Source organism: Ctenocephalides felis, unplaced genomic scaffold (genome assembly GCF_003426905.1).
Source record: "Ctenocephalides felis isolate EL2017-DRISC unplaced genomic scaffold, ASM342690v1 CF-g0.4_SCAFFOLD_01170, whole genome shotgun sequence".
Lineage (NCBI taxonomy): Eukaryota > Metazoa > Arthropoda > Insecta > Siphonaptera > Pulicidae > Ctenocephalides > Ctenocephalides felis.
Genome location: NW_020537324.1, coordinates 80,421,925 through 80,437,711, shown reverse-complemented (window position 1 = coordinate 80,437,711; position 15,787 = coordinate 80,421,925). Strand labels below are relative to the sequence as shown.

At 28.7% G+C, this 15,787-nt stretch overlaps 1 protein-coding gene across 1 annotated transcript in view; it reads right to left on the bottom strand.

Moving 5' to 3' along the window:
* Positions 1 to 10,321: 10,321 nt before the first annotated feature.
* Positions 10,322 to 15,787, bottom strand: part of LOC113368252 (glutamic acid-rich protein-like) — a gene marked incomplete in the record, with an annotated part of 12,613 nt that continues 7,147 nt past the window's right edge. Inside the window, 2 exon segments of the mRNA XM_026609813.1 lie at positions 10,322 to 10,411; positions 11,654 to 12,146. Of these exon segments, the coding sequence (XP_026465598.1) occupies positions 11,814 to 12,146 (333 nt within the window).

The following is a 15,787-nucleotide window of genomic DNA, read 5'->3' as shown; positions in this document are numbered from 1 at the left end:
TAATATTTTTATTTATTATTACGAATATTCTCATCATACTCCATGATGAGTATATTCGTCAAACACAGAGTAAATTGCTGTTGGTAAGATGTAAGTACGGTAAATGATATTTTTTATTTATTATTACGATATAATGCTCCATGACGAGTATATTCGTCAAACACAGATCAAGTTGCTATTGGCATGTACGATGAATGATATTTATTATTTACTATAATTACGAATATACTCGTCATACTACTCTATGGCGAGTATATTCGTCAAACACAGAGTAAGTAACCTTAACCTTAACTTCCCGTAGGTTAAGTTATAGTAATCGCAAAAAAAATGTAAAATGAAACATTTTATATATCTTTACGTTTCAGAAGTTTCTGAACATTTTGGCATACCTTAGAAAAAATGAATTTCGGGAACACCGATCAACCGATTTGAATAATTCAAAAAACATTCGATTCGTATTGATACGGAGATGTGGTGATTATTTTTTGGCAAAGGCAGGTCTAGCCGTTTCGAAGATACGGGGCAAGAAGCGACAAAAATGGTAACTCAGTTTTTAAGAGAACGGAACGTCCGATTTTAATAATTCAAAAAACATTTTACTTGTATTGATGATATGAAGAATTTATTAAATTTTTGGAAATGCAGGTCTAGCGGTTTCGGAGATACTGAAAAAAATGTAAAAAAAATGATATTGCACATCAAATTATCAGATATTTTAAACATGTGTACTAATTTTGTTGCAATTTTTTCGGGGTTCTGTACCAAAACTTTTAATTTCTGAAGTTCACTTATACGGTTCTAACAAATTACAAAATTTTCAGACATTTCTTAAGGCAAATTGCTGGAACTTTCAGTACCAAAAATTATTTTTTTTTTTAGAATAATAACATTTTGGAAAAAAATTTACTCTGAGAAATTAGATTTTTGAGAAACTATAAATTTGACAAAAAATTATTTTCTTTTGAAAGACAATTTTTTTTTTGAAAACAAAAATTTTTTTGAAAAAAAAAATGTTTTCTTCATTTTGACATATTTTGGAAATTCTGAACTTTTTTTCAAAGCAAACGTACTGCTTTAACTGCATAGAGACGAAATGTAAAAGCGCGTAGGCGCCGCGTCGGCGTCTAACAGATAAACATTGGTACAGAACCCATAGGAATGTAAACAAAATTGATACACATTGTTAAAATCTCTATAAAATATCTGATAATTTGATGTGCATATGTCTAATGATCATTTTTGACCGCCAAATGGCATTTTTTTTTTACTTTTTTCGTTAGATCTCCGAAAACCGCTAGACCTGCCTTTATGAAAATTTGATCAATTCTTCATATTGTCAATACAAGTAAAATGTTTTTGAATTATTCAAATAGGACGCTCCGTTCTCTTAAAAACTGAGTTACCATTTTAGGCACTTTTTGCCCCGTATCTTCGGAACGGCTAGACCTGCCTTCGCCAAAAACTAATCAGCACGTCTCCTTTTCAATACGAATCGAGTGTTTTTTTTAATTATTCAAATCGGTTGATCGGTGTTCCCGAAATCGTCAACGAAAATTTGTATCCGCACATACATACATACACACACGCACACACACACACACACACACACACACATCCATTTTTTCTAAGGTATGCCAAAATATTCAGAAACCTCTGAAACGTAAAGATATATAAAAATTTTCATTTTTGATTATCTTGCAATTCCTATAACTTGCCCTACGAGAAGTTAAAAGATAATTAATTTAGAAAAAACTTCAACATCATTACCTTAACATCTATGTAATTTGCAAACAAATAGAAAACTCTTGATATGTTACTCCTGCATTTATTTCTACACTTATATGATTACAATGTCAAAACAAATGCATAAAAATCAAATTTCCATACATCGATATAAATCTGAACATACAACTTCCTCTCTCGCAGACTTAGACATCACTTCAGTCAATACAACCCAACAGTCGACAATAATAATATAACAATAGCATACAAATTTCATTTATTAATAATACTAAATTTATTCATCCCGGTACTTCTTAGCACCATCTTTTCCTTTGGCTTTGTTCCTTCGAGCGTTCCTGCTCTGTGTTTGTTTTACGCTTCCTGCAAGCATTCCTTGTTTCCTCATAGCGCCCAGTTTGAAATTTTTTTGTTTGACAATTTTTTTGGCCTCTGCACTCTTTTTGTGACCAGGTTGGGTGTAGAGGACGTTGATTCGACGACCACCTACCATCGAATGATGGAGGGATAAAGCTCTCTAAAAAATAAAGAAAATTATATTAATTAAAAAAAATATTTATATACTTATATGAATATTTATACTTAAACTAGTAAACCCGACGAACTCCGTTTCGCCACCAGATGGTTTCTTGAGAAAGATGAAAAATTTTTGTTTGTTTTATATTTGAAAAGGAAAAATTTGATTTTATTATACAACAGTAATGAATTTATTTCATTGAAGTGCTCTTTGGTAAACCACATTTTTTGTTTTTTAGTCTGACGTTAACACAAACAAAGCGGACGGTTTTCCAACTCGTGAACAGGCAACGTAAAACTGCCCATGTGAAAAACAATGATTTTCTAAATAATCTATTTGAAATTTATCCCGCAAACACTAAGCGATTGGGCCTTGCGACTTGTTATTGCGATTGCAAGGCAAACTGGAAATTGCAATCGTTTGAAGTCAAACGGAAGACCAGTCGGAATCATTGGTATGTCACCAAAACGCCAGCAATTTTTGATTGAATGATAAAATTCAGTGCGTGTACATCATTATTGTTTGCGGCAAGAATTGCTCGTTGACTTAACCAAGCATAATTCTGTTAATTCTCACTAATGTCATAACTCGAATTTTTAATTACGGTGCGTGAAGTTCCAGCAATTTGCATTAGGGCACGATGCCATGCACCACTAATTTTCTTAGCTATAAACCTTGTGGAGCCCGAGACATTTCCAACGAATGCAAAATTGTCGAAATCGGTTCGTGCGTTCTGGAGTTACTTCGTCAGTAAGGAAAACCCGACTATTTTTATATATATATAGAAGATTAAACAGTTTTTGATCATTTAGAGGACTATTTTATATTTTTTCTTTGAGATCATCCCCTCGAACATAAACTCTTCTAAATTTAACTCATAGATATTTAGTTGAAATGTAAAGCAAAGAGATTTAATTTATAAATTTATAAATTTTAATTTATAAGTTTTTGTAAAGATATGCAACATAAAATTAACAAGAAAGTTATGTAATACAGTTGAAACGTAAAAGTGCCTCATTAATGCTACAATAACTAATTTTATACAAAATTTTTACTAAACAGTTTTTACTAAATTTTAGTAATTTTTTTTCTAGTTTTTACTGATGTAAACAAATTATAATGTCCGAGAAGAAAATCAAAAGTTATTTGAAGAAAAGTGAAAAAAAATGGTACTCTATTCCCAATTCCCGAACTCCATATACATAATGCGAATTATCAAAAAACTAAAGTCCGCATTTCAACTACAAATTTTTCAAAATTTCAATATGTAAGTATATATTGCAATTTTTACTAGATTTTAGTAAATTTTATCTAGTTTTTATTGATGTAAACATATAATGTCCGAGAAGAAAATTTTAAAGTCATTTGAAAAAAAAATTAAAAAAAGAAAATGCTACCCCATTCCCAATTCCCAAACTCCATATACATAATGCAAATTATAGAAATACTAAAGTCCGCATTTCAATTACGAATTATTCAAAATTTTGATATCAAAGTGTGTATAACAGTTTTTACTGGATTTTAGTAAATTTTATCCAGTTTTTATTATTTGAAAAAATGTAAAAAAAAACTGTCCTAAAATTCATATAATGCAAATTATGAAAATACTAAAGTCCGCATTTCAACTACGAATTATTCAAAATTTTTATATGCAAATGTATATTACGATTTCTACTAGAATTTAGTAAATTTTATCTAGTTTTTACTCATGTATATAAAACAAAGTACTCAAAACAAAATTTCCAAGAAATTGAAGAAAAACATGAAAAAATTCCCAAAATTCACATATTGCTAATAAATATATTACCAGAAAATAGAAGTTCCAACAAATTTTATATTTAATTTCAATATGTAGTTTACAACAGTTTTTACTAGAGTTTAGTAAATTTTATCTAGTTTTAACTAATGTAAAACAAACTAATGTCCGAGAAGAAAATCAGAAGTTATTTGAAGAAATGTAAAAAGATGTCCTAATTTCCAAATATTGCAAATGATCAAAATACTAATTTCAGCATTTGAACTACGAATGTTTCAAAATTTTAATATGCAAATGTATATAACAATTTTTACTAAATTTTAGTAAGTTTTATCCAGATTTTACTGATGTATATACACAATTTTATCCGAAACAAAGTTTCCACGAAATTCAAAAAGATGTAAAAAACGTCTAAAATTCACATATTGCTAAATATATTACCAGAAAATAGAAGTTCCAACAAGTTTTACTCAAAATTTCATTATATAGTTTACAACAGTTTTTACCAGATTTTATTAAATTTTATCTAGTTTTCACTAATGTAAACAAATTAAAATGTCCGGAATGAAAACTTTAAGTCCTTTGCAATAATGTAAAAAAATGCCCAAGAATCACATATTACTAATTAACAAAATTACTACTGAGTGAAAACTAAATCAATTGAATTCGTCAAAAACTACCGGCTAATTTAAAAATTAATAATTGGTATTAATATAAAATGTTAACATTTGCACCTTATAATGAATTTTAATAAACGTAATTGTAATGTAATAAACATATTTGATATTACAGAATGCATTTCATCACTTTTAAAATAAAATTTAAACGATTGCATATTTTATCAGTTAAAAAGTACATAATCTTTAACTTCAATAGAATCGATCTATATCACAAATACATTAAACACAGGTAAATAACTAGTGGTGTATGGCATCTTGTCTTAAGGCAAATTGCTGGAACTTCCCGTACCGTAATGAAATTCGAGAAATTTTAAACGTTTTCAAATATATTACAAATACTGTAACATTCATTATTTTTGCTATCTTATTTTTATATCTGAGCAAATCAAATGTAAATTATAAATAAGTCAATTTATCTCCAGAACATTAACAATCGTCATTTTATTTCAAATTCAATTTCAAAAAAAAAATAGTTGCCTAATTTACACAAAAAATTGAAAAAGTGCTCCCGCATAGTCACAGTCTAAACGCATTTGCAAATAATTCTGTGTGACATTTTCATTTATACTGTGCTTAGCTTGGCGGCATTTTCACATTTTTCAATAGTTTTTTCACAAAATTGGAAAAGTGCTCCAGTACATAAACAGTCTAAACGCATTCGGGTAAACATTTGTACCAGAGTGGCGCTTAGACTGTGCTTAACCTGAGTAATTTTTTAAATTTTCAATCCAAAATTACAAAAATATTTTTTGAAAAAAAAAATAGAAACAAATTTTTTTTCCGAAAGCAATTATTTTGTTGAAACAAGCAGAAAGTTCTTTGAATTATTCAAATCGGATACTTAGTTTTCTCAAAAACTGCCATTTTTTGCACATTTTGCTCGGTATCTCCGAAACCGCTGGCCCTACCTTTAAATAATAATAACTAATTTAAATAGTAATAACCACTTTTCCCCATCATTACGAACTGAATGTTTTTTGGATAATTCAAATCCGATACTCAGTTCTCTCAAAATCTCGATTTCTATTTTCGGCACTCTTTGCTCTGTATTTTCGTAACGGCTGGACCTGCCTTTGCTAAAAACTAATCAGCACATCTCCCTATCAATAGGAATGGAATGTTTTTTAAACCATTGAAATCGATTGCGGACATACAAAACACACACACGTACACATTCATTTAGTGTCTGAGGTATGCCCCTTAAAAATGTTCAGAAACCTTCAAAACGTCGAGAAATGCAAAAATTTTCATTTTGGATTTTCGGCCAATTACTATAACTACACTTAAGTTAATTATCTCCCAGATCAATAATTCGAGCTAAAAGATAATCACGTAATTTAATTACCATTTGCTAGTCTCCTAGATGATGCATAACCAGTATCATTTGGTCCATCTACAAAACACACAAGAATCTCAATCCTATCATTTCTAAATATTCTCTGTATCAATCTAGAAACATCATCCCATCTTAGTCTGTCCAAGCCGCAACCAATTTTTGGCATAGCAAGTTTTCTTACATTATTTTTCAGCATATGCTTCCTCATGTTCTCCAACGATGATTCCACAGCTTCTATGCAAGGCTTACCAGAACTTCTTTGTTTCGTTACTAAATAGTAAATAAACCTTTGGTTAACTTTAAGGTATGCAAAGCCACCTGTTCGGGGTCTTTGTAGTAATAAATCTGCAACTCTTCCAAATCTATAACGAAATTGTAAAGCAATGCCTGCACCCATGATGAAGTCTTCGGCTACACAATGGCATAAAGAGTAGTCTTCGGGGACTTCAAAGAGGTCTTTGGGGATTTCAGAATAATTGAAATCAGGGTTATGGACAGATGACGGTGTTCCAAATTCCAACATTGAAGGTTGTTCTTCCGACATCGTAATATCATCCCAAGATCTTGTTGGAGAGACCTGTTCAATATTTTGTTCAGCATTTTTCAGTTGAAATTTCTTAACATTAGATTCATGCAACACATTTTTCCTTTGTTCGGGAGTACTATTTCTGGTAACTTTATTTGATACAGAACTTTCTGAGGAGCTACTTCTATTATCAGATTCATATTTACTTTTATGAGATTTCTTTGCTTCAGCTTTACGAGATTTCTTATCTTGGTGGTCCAGTTTTGGTTTGCAATTTTTGGCTGTTGATGTCCGATTTTCATTACTTGATGACGATTCAAAAATTGGAGGTTCTTCAGACATCGTAATATCATCCCAAGATCTTGTTGGAGAGACCTGTTCAATATTTTGTTCAGCATTTTTCAGTTGAAATTTCTTAACATTAGATTCATGCATCACATTTATCCTTTGATCTCGAGTACTATTACTGGTAACTTTATTTGATACAGAACTTTCTGTGGAGCTACTTATATCATCAGATTCATATTTAGTTTTATGAGATTTCTTTGCTTCAGATCTACGAGATTTCTTGTCTTTAGATTTATGTGATTTTTTTCTACCAGACTTATCTGATTTTTTTCTATCAGATTTATGTGATTTTTTGTGTTTATGTTTACCCATGTCTACTATTTAATAATCACCACTATATATTTAGTAAAGTTTAAATGGATTTTTCACAAAAATTATTAATTATTTAATTAATAATTTTCCTGGCAATTTATAAGTGCTTATTAAACAATTTTAATGGTAAGATTTACAAAAATTCTTTCCAGGTCTATTACTATTTAATAATAACCACAATTTTTTTGTAAAATTAAAATCGATGGCAATTTAAGACTTCATAATAGTGTAACCAAGTTATTTTAAAAAATATATTTAAATTATTATTAAATTTATAATATTTAAAGTCAGTTTTATTCCGAATAAAATGATTGAAACTGGATTACCAGAAATTAGTATTTTTTACTAAAATGTAAGTATTAAATTAAATTAAAAATTAAAATGGATTTTTTTTACAAAAATTTTTATTTAATAAATAAAGTATTAATTTTAATATTGGCACTGGCAATTTATAAGTGTTTATTAAACAATTTTCACAGTAAGATTTACAAAATTTCTGTCCATGTCTATTTATTACTATTTAATAATAACCACTATTTTTTTGGTAAAGTTAAAATGGATTTTTCACAAAAATAATTAAATAATAAATTAATAATTTTCCTGGCAATTTATAATTGCTTATTAAACAATTTTAATGATAAGATTCACGAAAATTTTTTTCTTTATTTTTATTTATTTATTTTTATACCGAAGACTATTTGATACTATTTAATAATCACTATTTTTTTAGAATCAACAATTGTTAAATTAACAATTAGCATTTTTTTTTTGAATATTGTAATTAGAAGTTTTAGTCACCAAAAAAAAACAAAAAAGACCCTGATATTTTTGTAAATATTAAATGGATTTCATTTAAAATTATTAATTATTCAATAAATTATTAATTTTCCTGATATTTTATTAAACAATTTTTTTTATCAGATTCACAAGATTCCTTTCCTTTATTTTTAATTTATTTTACCCAAAACAATTTGTTACTATTTAATAAACACTACTATTTTTTAAATCAACAATTGTTAACAATTAACATTAACAATTAGCAATTTTTTGGATATTATAATTATAATTTTGAGTCACCAAATGTGCACATCATTATACACTTAAATAGACACTGATATTTTTGTAAATTTGTAAGGTATTTTTTTTTAAATTAATAATTAATTACTGCCAATTTGTATGGCGATTTATAATTGTTTATTAAACCTGCATACGATTAATATGATCAATTACATTTACAAGATTTCTTTCCTTTACTTTTACCCATGAATACTTAATACGGTTTAAAAATGGCCACAATGTTTTTATAATTTTATAATGCATTTTTATAAAATTAATAATTAATAAATTATTATTTTAAATGAATTATTTTATTTTCAGTCACCAAACGTGCACAGTTTTGTATGAAAAAGAGACTGAGCGTCATTCGAGCTGAACAGATATGAAACACTAAAGTAAATAGGGAGTTCCCAGAAAAGCTTTCAATATAACCAGTGCAGTACAACCTTTTCGTAAAAAGGATTGTGGCGCCAATTTTAAATTTGATTTAATTTAATTTAATGAATATTGAATTAATATAATTTAATTATAACGCTATGAATGATTATGCAATGTTATGTAAAAATATACATGGAAAATAATTCTACGTCCTTTTTCTTCAAATAATTTCCAAATTTTTCGTTTGTTTTCGAATATATTATCTTGGAAACAGATGTCCAAAAATGTATTTTAATTATTATTGTTGATTTTTATATTGATAGTAATTTTTATTCCAAGCTTTTCGAGCAAAATTAGCCAAATTTATTAAAAACTAGTGGTGTATGGCATCGTGCCTTAAGGCAAATTGCTGGAACTTCCCGTACCGTAATAAAATATTCAAGAAATTTTAAACGTTTTCAAATATATTATTACAAATATATTATTAATATAAATATATTATTTCAAATATTTCATTGCTATCTTGTAATATTATCTGAGCAAATCAAATGTAAATCATAAATCAATTTATCGCCAGAATATTAACAATCGTCATTTCATTTCGAATTCAATTTCAAAAAAAAAAGTTTAGTTGCCTAATTTACACAAAATTGGTAAAGTGCTCCAGTGCATGAACAGTCTAAACGCACTTGGGTAAACATTTGTACCGGAGAGGCGCTGAGACTGTGCTTAGCCTGAGTCATTTTTTGAATTTTTAATCCAGAATTACAAAAATATTTTTTGAAAAAAAAGTTAGAAAAAAATTATTTTTTTTCCAAAAGCAATTATTTTGTTGAAACAAACAGAAAGTTCTTTGAATCATTTAAATCGGGCGCTTAGTTCTCTCAAAAACTGCATTTTTTTAAACATTTAGCTCTATATCTCCGAAACCGCTGGGCCTACCTCTGCCAAAAACTAATCTTCTCCTAATCATTACAAATTGAATGTTTTTTGGATCATACAAATCGGATGATCCGTTCTCTCAAAAACTCGATTTCTATTTTCTGCACTTTTTTCGCCATATCTCCGTAACGGCTGGACCTGCCTTTGCCAAAAACTAATCAGCACATCTCCCTATCAATAGGGATCGAATGTTTTTTTAAACCATTCAAATCGGTTGATCCGTGCACCCGAAAACGTGACTGGAAATTTGTATCCATACACACACACACACATACACACACACACACACATATCCATTTTTCTGAGGTATGCCCCTTAAAATGTTCAGAAACCTTCAAAACGTCGAGAAATGTAAAAATTTTCAATTTCGATTTTCGGCCCATTACAATAACTTACCCTACGGGAAGTTAAAAATACGATTTTTCGTAAATTCGAAAAAATTCGTTCGGAAAATTTTACGTAACTAAAATACACGTAATATTTGATCGGGGAGGAGGGATAATTTTAAATATCGCCAAAGGGGAGTCCAAAATCCCTAAAAAAATGGATCACGTGATTATTGGATGCCCCCACAGTTTTAACTTTTCTTCTAATAACTTAACTTTCATTCCGGATTATTGATAAATTATTTAAATTAGTAAAATACTGATAAAATTTACTAAATCAACGTAAAATTGTGTTTAAAAATATTGTTAATTTCGAATTATATACTTGTATAATTTTTAATTACCTGATAACTTTCTGGATCTGTAAGCTCGACATATGCAAATCCTTTCGGCCTATTAGAACCCTTTTCTTTAACTATCCGGACATCTCTAATCTAAAAAAAATTGAACATCAGTATTCAAAATAATAATTACAAAGATAAAATATATATTAGGGTGGTCCTTAATATGGTCATTTTCGAATTTTCTTGCTCCCAGGGCCTTCGAAATTGATAAACAATTCTCTGAAAGTTTTAGCTTTGAATATTGTCTTTTAGATAGTGCCCAGCTTGGAAAAAATTTCAAAAATTTTAAAAATATTTTTTAGATATAAATGAACGAGTTTTATTCAAAATTCGACGCTCTTACAAACATATTATAAAAAAATCTGTTTTGCAGAGCGTCGAATTTTCAATAAAAGATGACACAAATTGTCACTTTTAAGGAACACAACTAGTGTGAAATTTTCAAAGAATCGAATTTTCAATTTTTCCATATTTCGATAAGTTATACCTTTAAAAATAACATACCAAAATTTAAAATCGATATCTTAAATAGTTTTTGAGTCATAGCCATTTAAAAAGTACATATATAGTATATAGTATAACGATCATTTTAGCTTTAAACGCGTTTTTCTCGAAACAGCATTTTCCGAATTTGCTGCGGCGATTACTCAAAAACAATTGATCCGATCACTACCAAATTTTTTTTTGCACGTTCTATATATAGTTCTCCGTAAAATGAACTATCGATTTTTTGATCGAATAAAAAATCTAATTTTTGGCAGGCCAAAACGACCAAAATTCTGAGTAATTTGACTTTTTTTAAAAAACGCCGTCATTTTGTCAATTTTTTATTTTTTTTATTTATCGTAGTTTATTTACAGACAATATTATCTAGATTAACGAATTTTTTTTTTTTAAATTCAACCACGTAGAAGACCGAAATCACTGCAGCAGTGAAGAGCCTTTTTTTTGTCGCGCCGTTGGAGATCGACGATAACTTAAAAAATATTTAATTTTTTTCTTCAAAAATTTTACTATGTATTCTTAAAACATGTATAAATATATTCCTAAAATTTTGAAATGATTGATAAAGTAGTTTTTTTTAATATAAATTCCCAAAATCACCCTTTTTTTAGGCGGTTACGCTAGTTGTGCCTCTTTTGTCGCTAAGTTATACCTAAAAAAACATTTTTAAAATTTTGATTAAATTGCGGACTATCTAAAAGTTAATATTAAGAGCTAAAACGTTTAGAGAATTTTATTTATCAATTTCGAAGCATTTGAGCTCCTGGCAGCAATAAATTCGAAAATGTCCATATCAAGGACCACCCTAGTATATGTATATAGGCTTACCTGTCCTGCTTTATCAAAATGTGTTTTCAAAGTATCCTTATCTATAGTATACGGTAAATTACCTACAAAAACAACATATCGAGCATTCTTTCCAACTAGTTGTTTCAATTTTTCCGGATCGAGTTCCTTTTTCTGTGGTTGCTCTTTAGGGTTCTTATTTTTATTGTGCCATCTTTTTATCTTCAGTTTTGTTTAAAATATTTAGGAATTTTTTTTGTGTTTTACTATCGACTTGTTTTGGTGGTTTCTTTGTATCTGCAGGAACTGGTTTAACGTCATCATCGTCATCGGTGTCTTCAATAGTCACTTGGGAATCATCAAGAGTTTCGTCATGGGTGTCAGCCTCGTCTTCCTCGTCCTCGTCAGATTCATCATCAACTTCTTCAGATTCGTCATCGACTTCTGTTGCTTCTTCATCGTCATCATCAGATTCTTCGGCTTCATTATCAACTAGTGAATCTTCAGCTTCAGCTTCAGCATCATCATCATCATCGTCATCATCTTCCTCGACTTCCATCTCATCACTTTCCTCATCCTCGTCTTCAGAATCCATAGGTACGTCAGCCTTAAGTTTTTTGGTAACCTTATCAGCTTTTATCATACGTTCGACTTCGTAATCAGATTCAGCATCCTCATCATCATCATCAACGTCAACGTCTTCTATAGGTCTTTTACTACCTTTACCCTTGGTTTTTTCAGGTTCCTTCGCCTTTGGCTTAGGTTTAGTCTGCTGAAGCCTCTGCTCACATTTTTTAGTATCCTCTTCCCAAATTTCATTCTGTAATTTCTGGTCAGCGATTTCCTTCGCGATTTTACCATCACGTCGTTCCTTGCGTTTAACGGATTTGGATACAGTTTTAGTGGTTGCTTGTCATCTTTTTTAGCGACTTCATCTGTTTTGCCTAAAGCCAATTTTCTAGTTTTTTCAACTTGCGCAGACGTCTCTTTCCAGAATTGGTGTTTTGTTTGGTTCTCCGATGTCTGCTATTTTTTTTGGATGGACTCCAGGTTAGGTTTTAGTTTCGTCGGGTTTGATGATGCCTTCTTTGGCTTGTGCTACTAATTTTTCTTTGAAGACTTGAGTTTTTTCTTTGTCTTCCGCGTTTTTTCTGGCGTTGTTCTTGATGGGGTCGTCGACAGATTTTGTTGAATCGTTTAGGGATGTATCAGATGTAACAGTAGTCTGTGGTTTTTGTTCTTTGTTCTTCTTATTGCGTGATCTGGTCTTTTTCTTTTTGCCTTGCTGTTGGACAGGACTACTTTTATTGACTTCTTGCTTATTGTTGGAGTCCTGTTTATTTGAATTTGATTCCGACTTATTTTATTGAACTCCGTCTTAGTTTCTGGTTTATTCTGATTGCTTTCTAGCCCTTTATTTTTACTAAACTCCGGCTTAGTTTCTGGTTTATTCTGATTACCTTCTAGCCCTTTATTTTTCTTATCCTTCTTAGCAGGTTTAGCATTGACTAGTTTATCCAAATCAGAAACTTTCGGCTTCGGTAAAGCATCACCATTCACCTTTTTATTAAATTGTCCTCCATTCTGCTGATTTTTATTCTCCTGTTTTGGTTTATTATCGCGCTTTCTCTTGTTTTTATTACCAGCCTTATTATTATTATTCTGCTGATGTTTTTGCGGAGATTGAGTCTTCACCACACCCATTTCTGAAAATCAGCCAAAATTGGAAACAAAAAATAACATTATATGTTATCATCCAAGCAAGCACTTTAGTTTTTTCAATATGACAATCAAGTACGCACACTTTGATAAATTAAATTTTGTATAAAACTTGTTTCAACATTTATTAACTTCCCGAAGGAGAAGTATATGTTTTCATCAAAAAATTCCGATTCGCTAATTTTATGTTTTCTCGACGTTTCAAGCCATCCTGAATCAAATGAGACCAAATTAAGGGAAAAAGTATGTGTGTGAACAGATTTTTTTTAATTCGTAATTAGTATTAAAATAAATCTTTAAAAAAATTATAAAATTATGTTAGATGCTCAAAATAGGTTGGAATATTTATGCGAAGTCTTTGAAAAATAATATTTTGTCAGGAAAAGTAAATAAATTGAATTTACATATTAGAACATTTTTAATGAAAATATTAGATTTTGAAAAAAAAAGACTTTTTTGAAATTAAAAACATTAAAAAAGTGTTTTATTATTAACTTCCCGAAGGAGAAATTTATGTTTTCATCAAAAATTCCGATTCGCTAATTTTATATTTTCTCGACGTTTCAAGCCATTCTGAATCAAATGAGACCAAATTTAAGGAAAAAGTATATGTGTGCGTGTGTGTGAACAGATGTTTTTTAAATACGTAATTAGTATTAAAATCAATTTAAAAAATTGAAAATTCTGTTAGATTCTCAAAATAAGTTGAAATATTTATGCGAAGTCTTTGAAAAATAATATTTTATCAGGAAAATAAAATAAATTGAATTTACATATTAGAAAAATTTTTATTGTGAAAAAAAAAATTAGTATGGCAACTTGCCTTAAGGCAAATTGCTGGAAATTCCCGTACCAAAAATTTTTTTTTTTTTAAATTTGAAAACTTTGAAAATATTAGATTTTTGAAAAAAAAAGACCTTTGAAATTAAAAACATTTAAAAAAGTGTTTTATTATAACTTCCCGAAGGGGAAGTTTATGTTTTCATCAAAAAATCCGATTCGCTAATTTTATGTTTTCTCGACGTTTCAAGCCATTCTGAATCGAATGAGACCAAATTTAAGGAAAAAGTATGTGTGTGCGTGTGTGTGAACAGATTTTTTTAAATCGTAATTAGTATTAAAATCAATCTTTAAAAAATTAGAAAATTATGTTAGATTCTCAAAATAGGTTGAAATATTTATGCGAAGTCTTTGAAGAATAATATGTTATCAGAAAAATAAATAAATTGAATTACATATTAGAAAAATTTTAATGTGAAAAAAATTAGTAAGGCAACTTGCCTTAAGGCAAATTGCTGGAAATTCCCGTACCAAAAATTTTTTTATTAAAAGAAGTCCTAATTTTTTTGAAAACTTTAAAATATTGTATTTGTTGAAATTAAAAACATTTAAAAAAAGTGTTTTATTATTAACTTCCCGAAGGAGAAGTTATGTTTTCATCAAAAATCCGAATGGCTAATTTTGTGTTTTCTCGACGTTTCAAGCCATTCTGAATCGAATGAGACCAAATTTAAGGAAAAAGTATGTGTGTGGTGTGTGAACAGATTTTTTATTTTATATTAATAACATAATTAGCAATATGTGAATTCGTACAATTTTTATATTTCTTGGAATATCTTGGAAATTTTGCAAAAACTAGGTAAATTTTTCGTAAAAGTTAGTAAAAACTGTTATATACACTTAATATTAAATTTTGGAATAATCGTAATATATGTGATAATTTATAATATATCTATTTAGAAAAGTTTCAACTCTTCTTCTTCTAATAACTGTTAAACATTTATTTTTTTTTTCTTTTAAAAATTTATTCTGCTAGCATTATATTTTTTAAAATATTCGAACATTAATTTTAAAGATGTATTAAGTAATAATATGCAAAATTAAAAAAAAAATAAAAAACAAAGTTATATAATTCGGTTGAAACATAGAAGTATGTAAATCTATCACAACGCATTTATACAAAATTCGATATCCAAGTGTATATAACAGTTTTTACTAAATTTTAGCAAAATTTATCTAGCTTTTACTGATGTGAAACAAACTATAATGTGCAAAAAAAAATAAAAATAATTTGAAGAAAAGTAAAAATGTTCTAGCAAATTATGAAAATTCTAAAGTCTGCTTTCAACTACGATTTTTTCAAAATTTCAATATGCAAGTGTATATATCAGTTTTTATTAGATTTTAGTAAATTTTATGTAGTTTTACTGATGTAAACAAATTATGATGGCCAAGAAGAAAATCAAGTTATTTGGAGAAAAAGTAAAATAAAAGCGACTCTATTCTCAACTCCATATACATAATGCAAAATGTAGAAATACTGAAGTCCGCATTTCAACTACGAATTATTCAAAATTTTAATATCCAAGTATATGTAATAGTTTTTACTAGATTTTAGTAAATTTTATCTAGTTTTTACATATAAAACAAAGTAATCAAAGCGAAATTTCCAAGTAA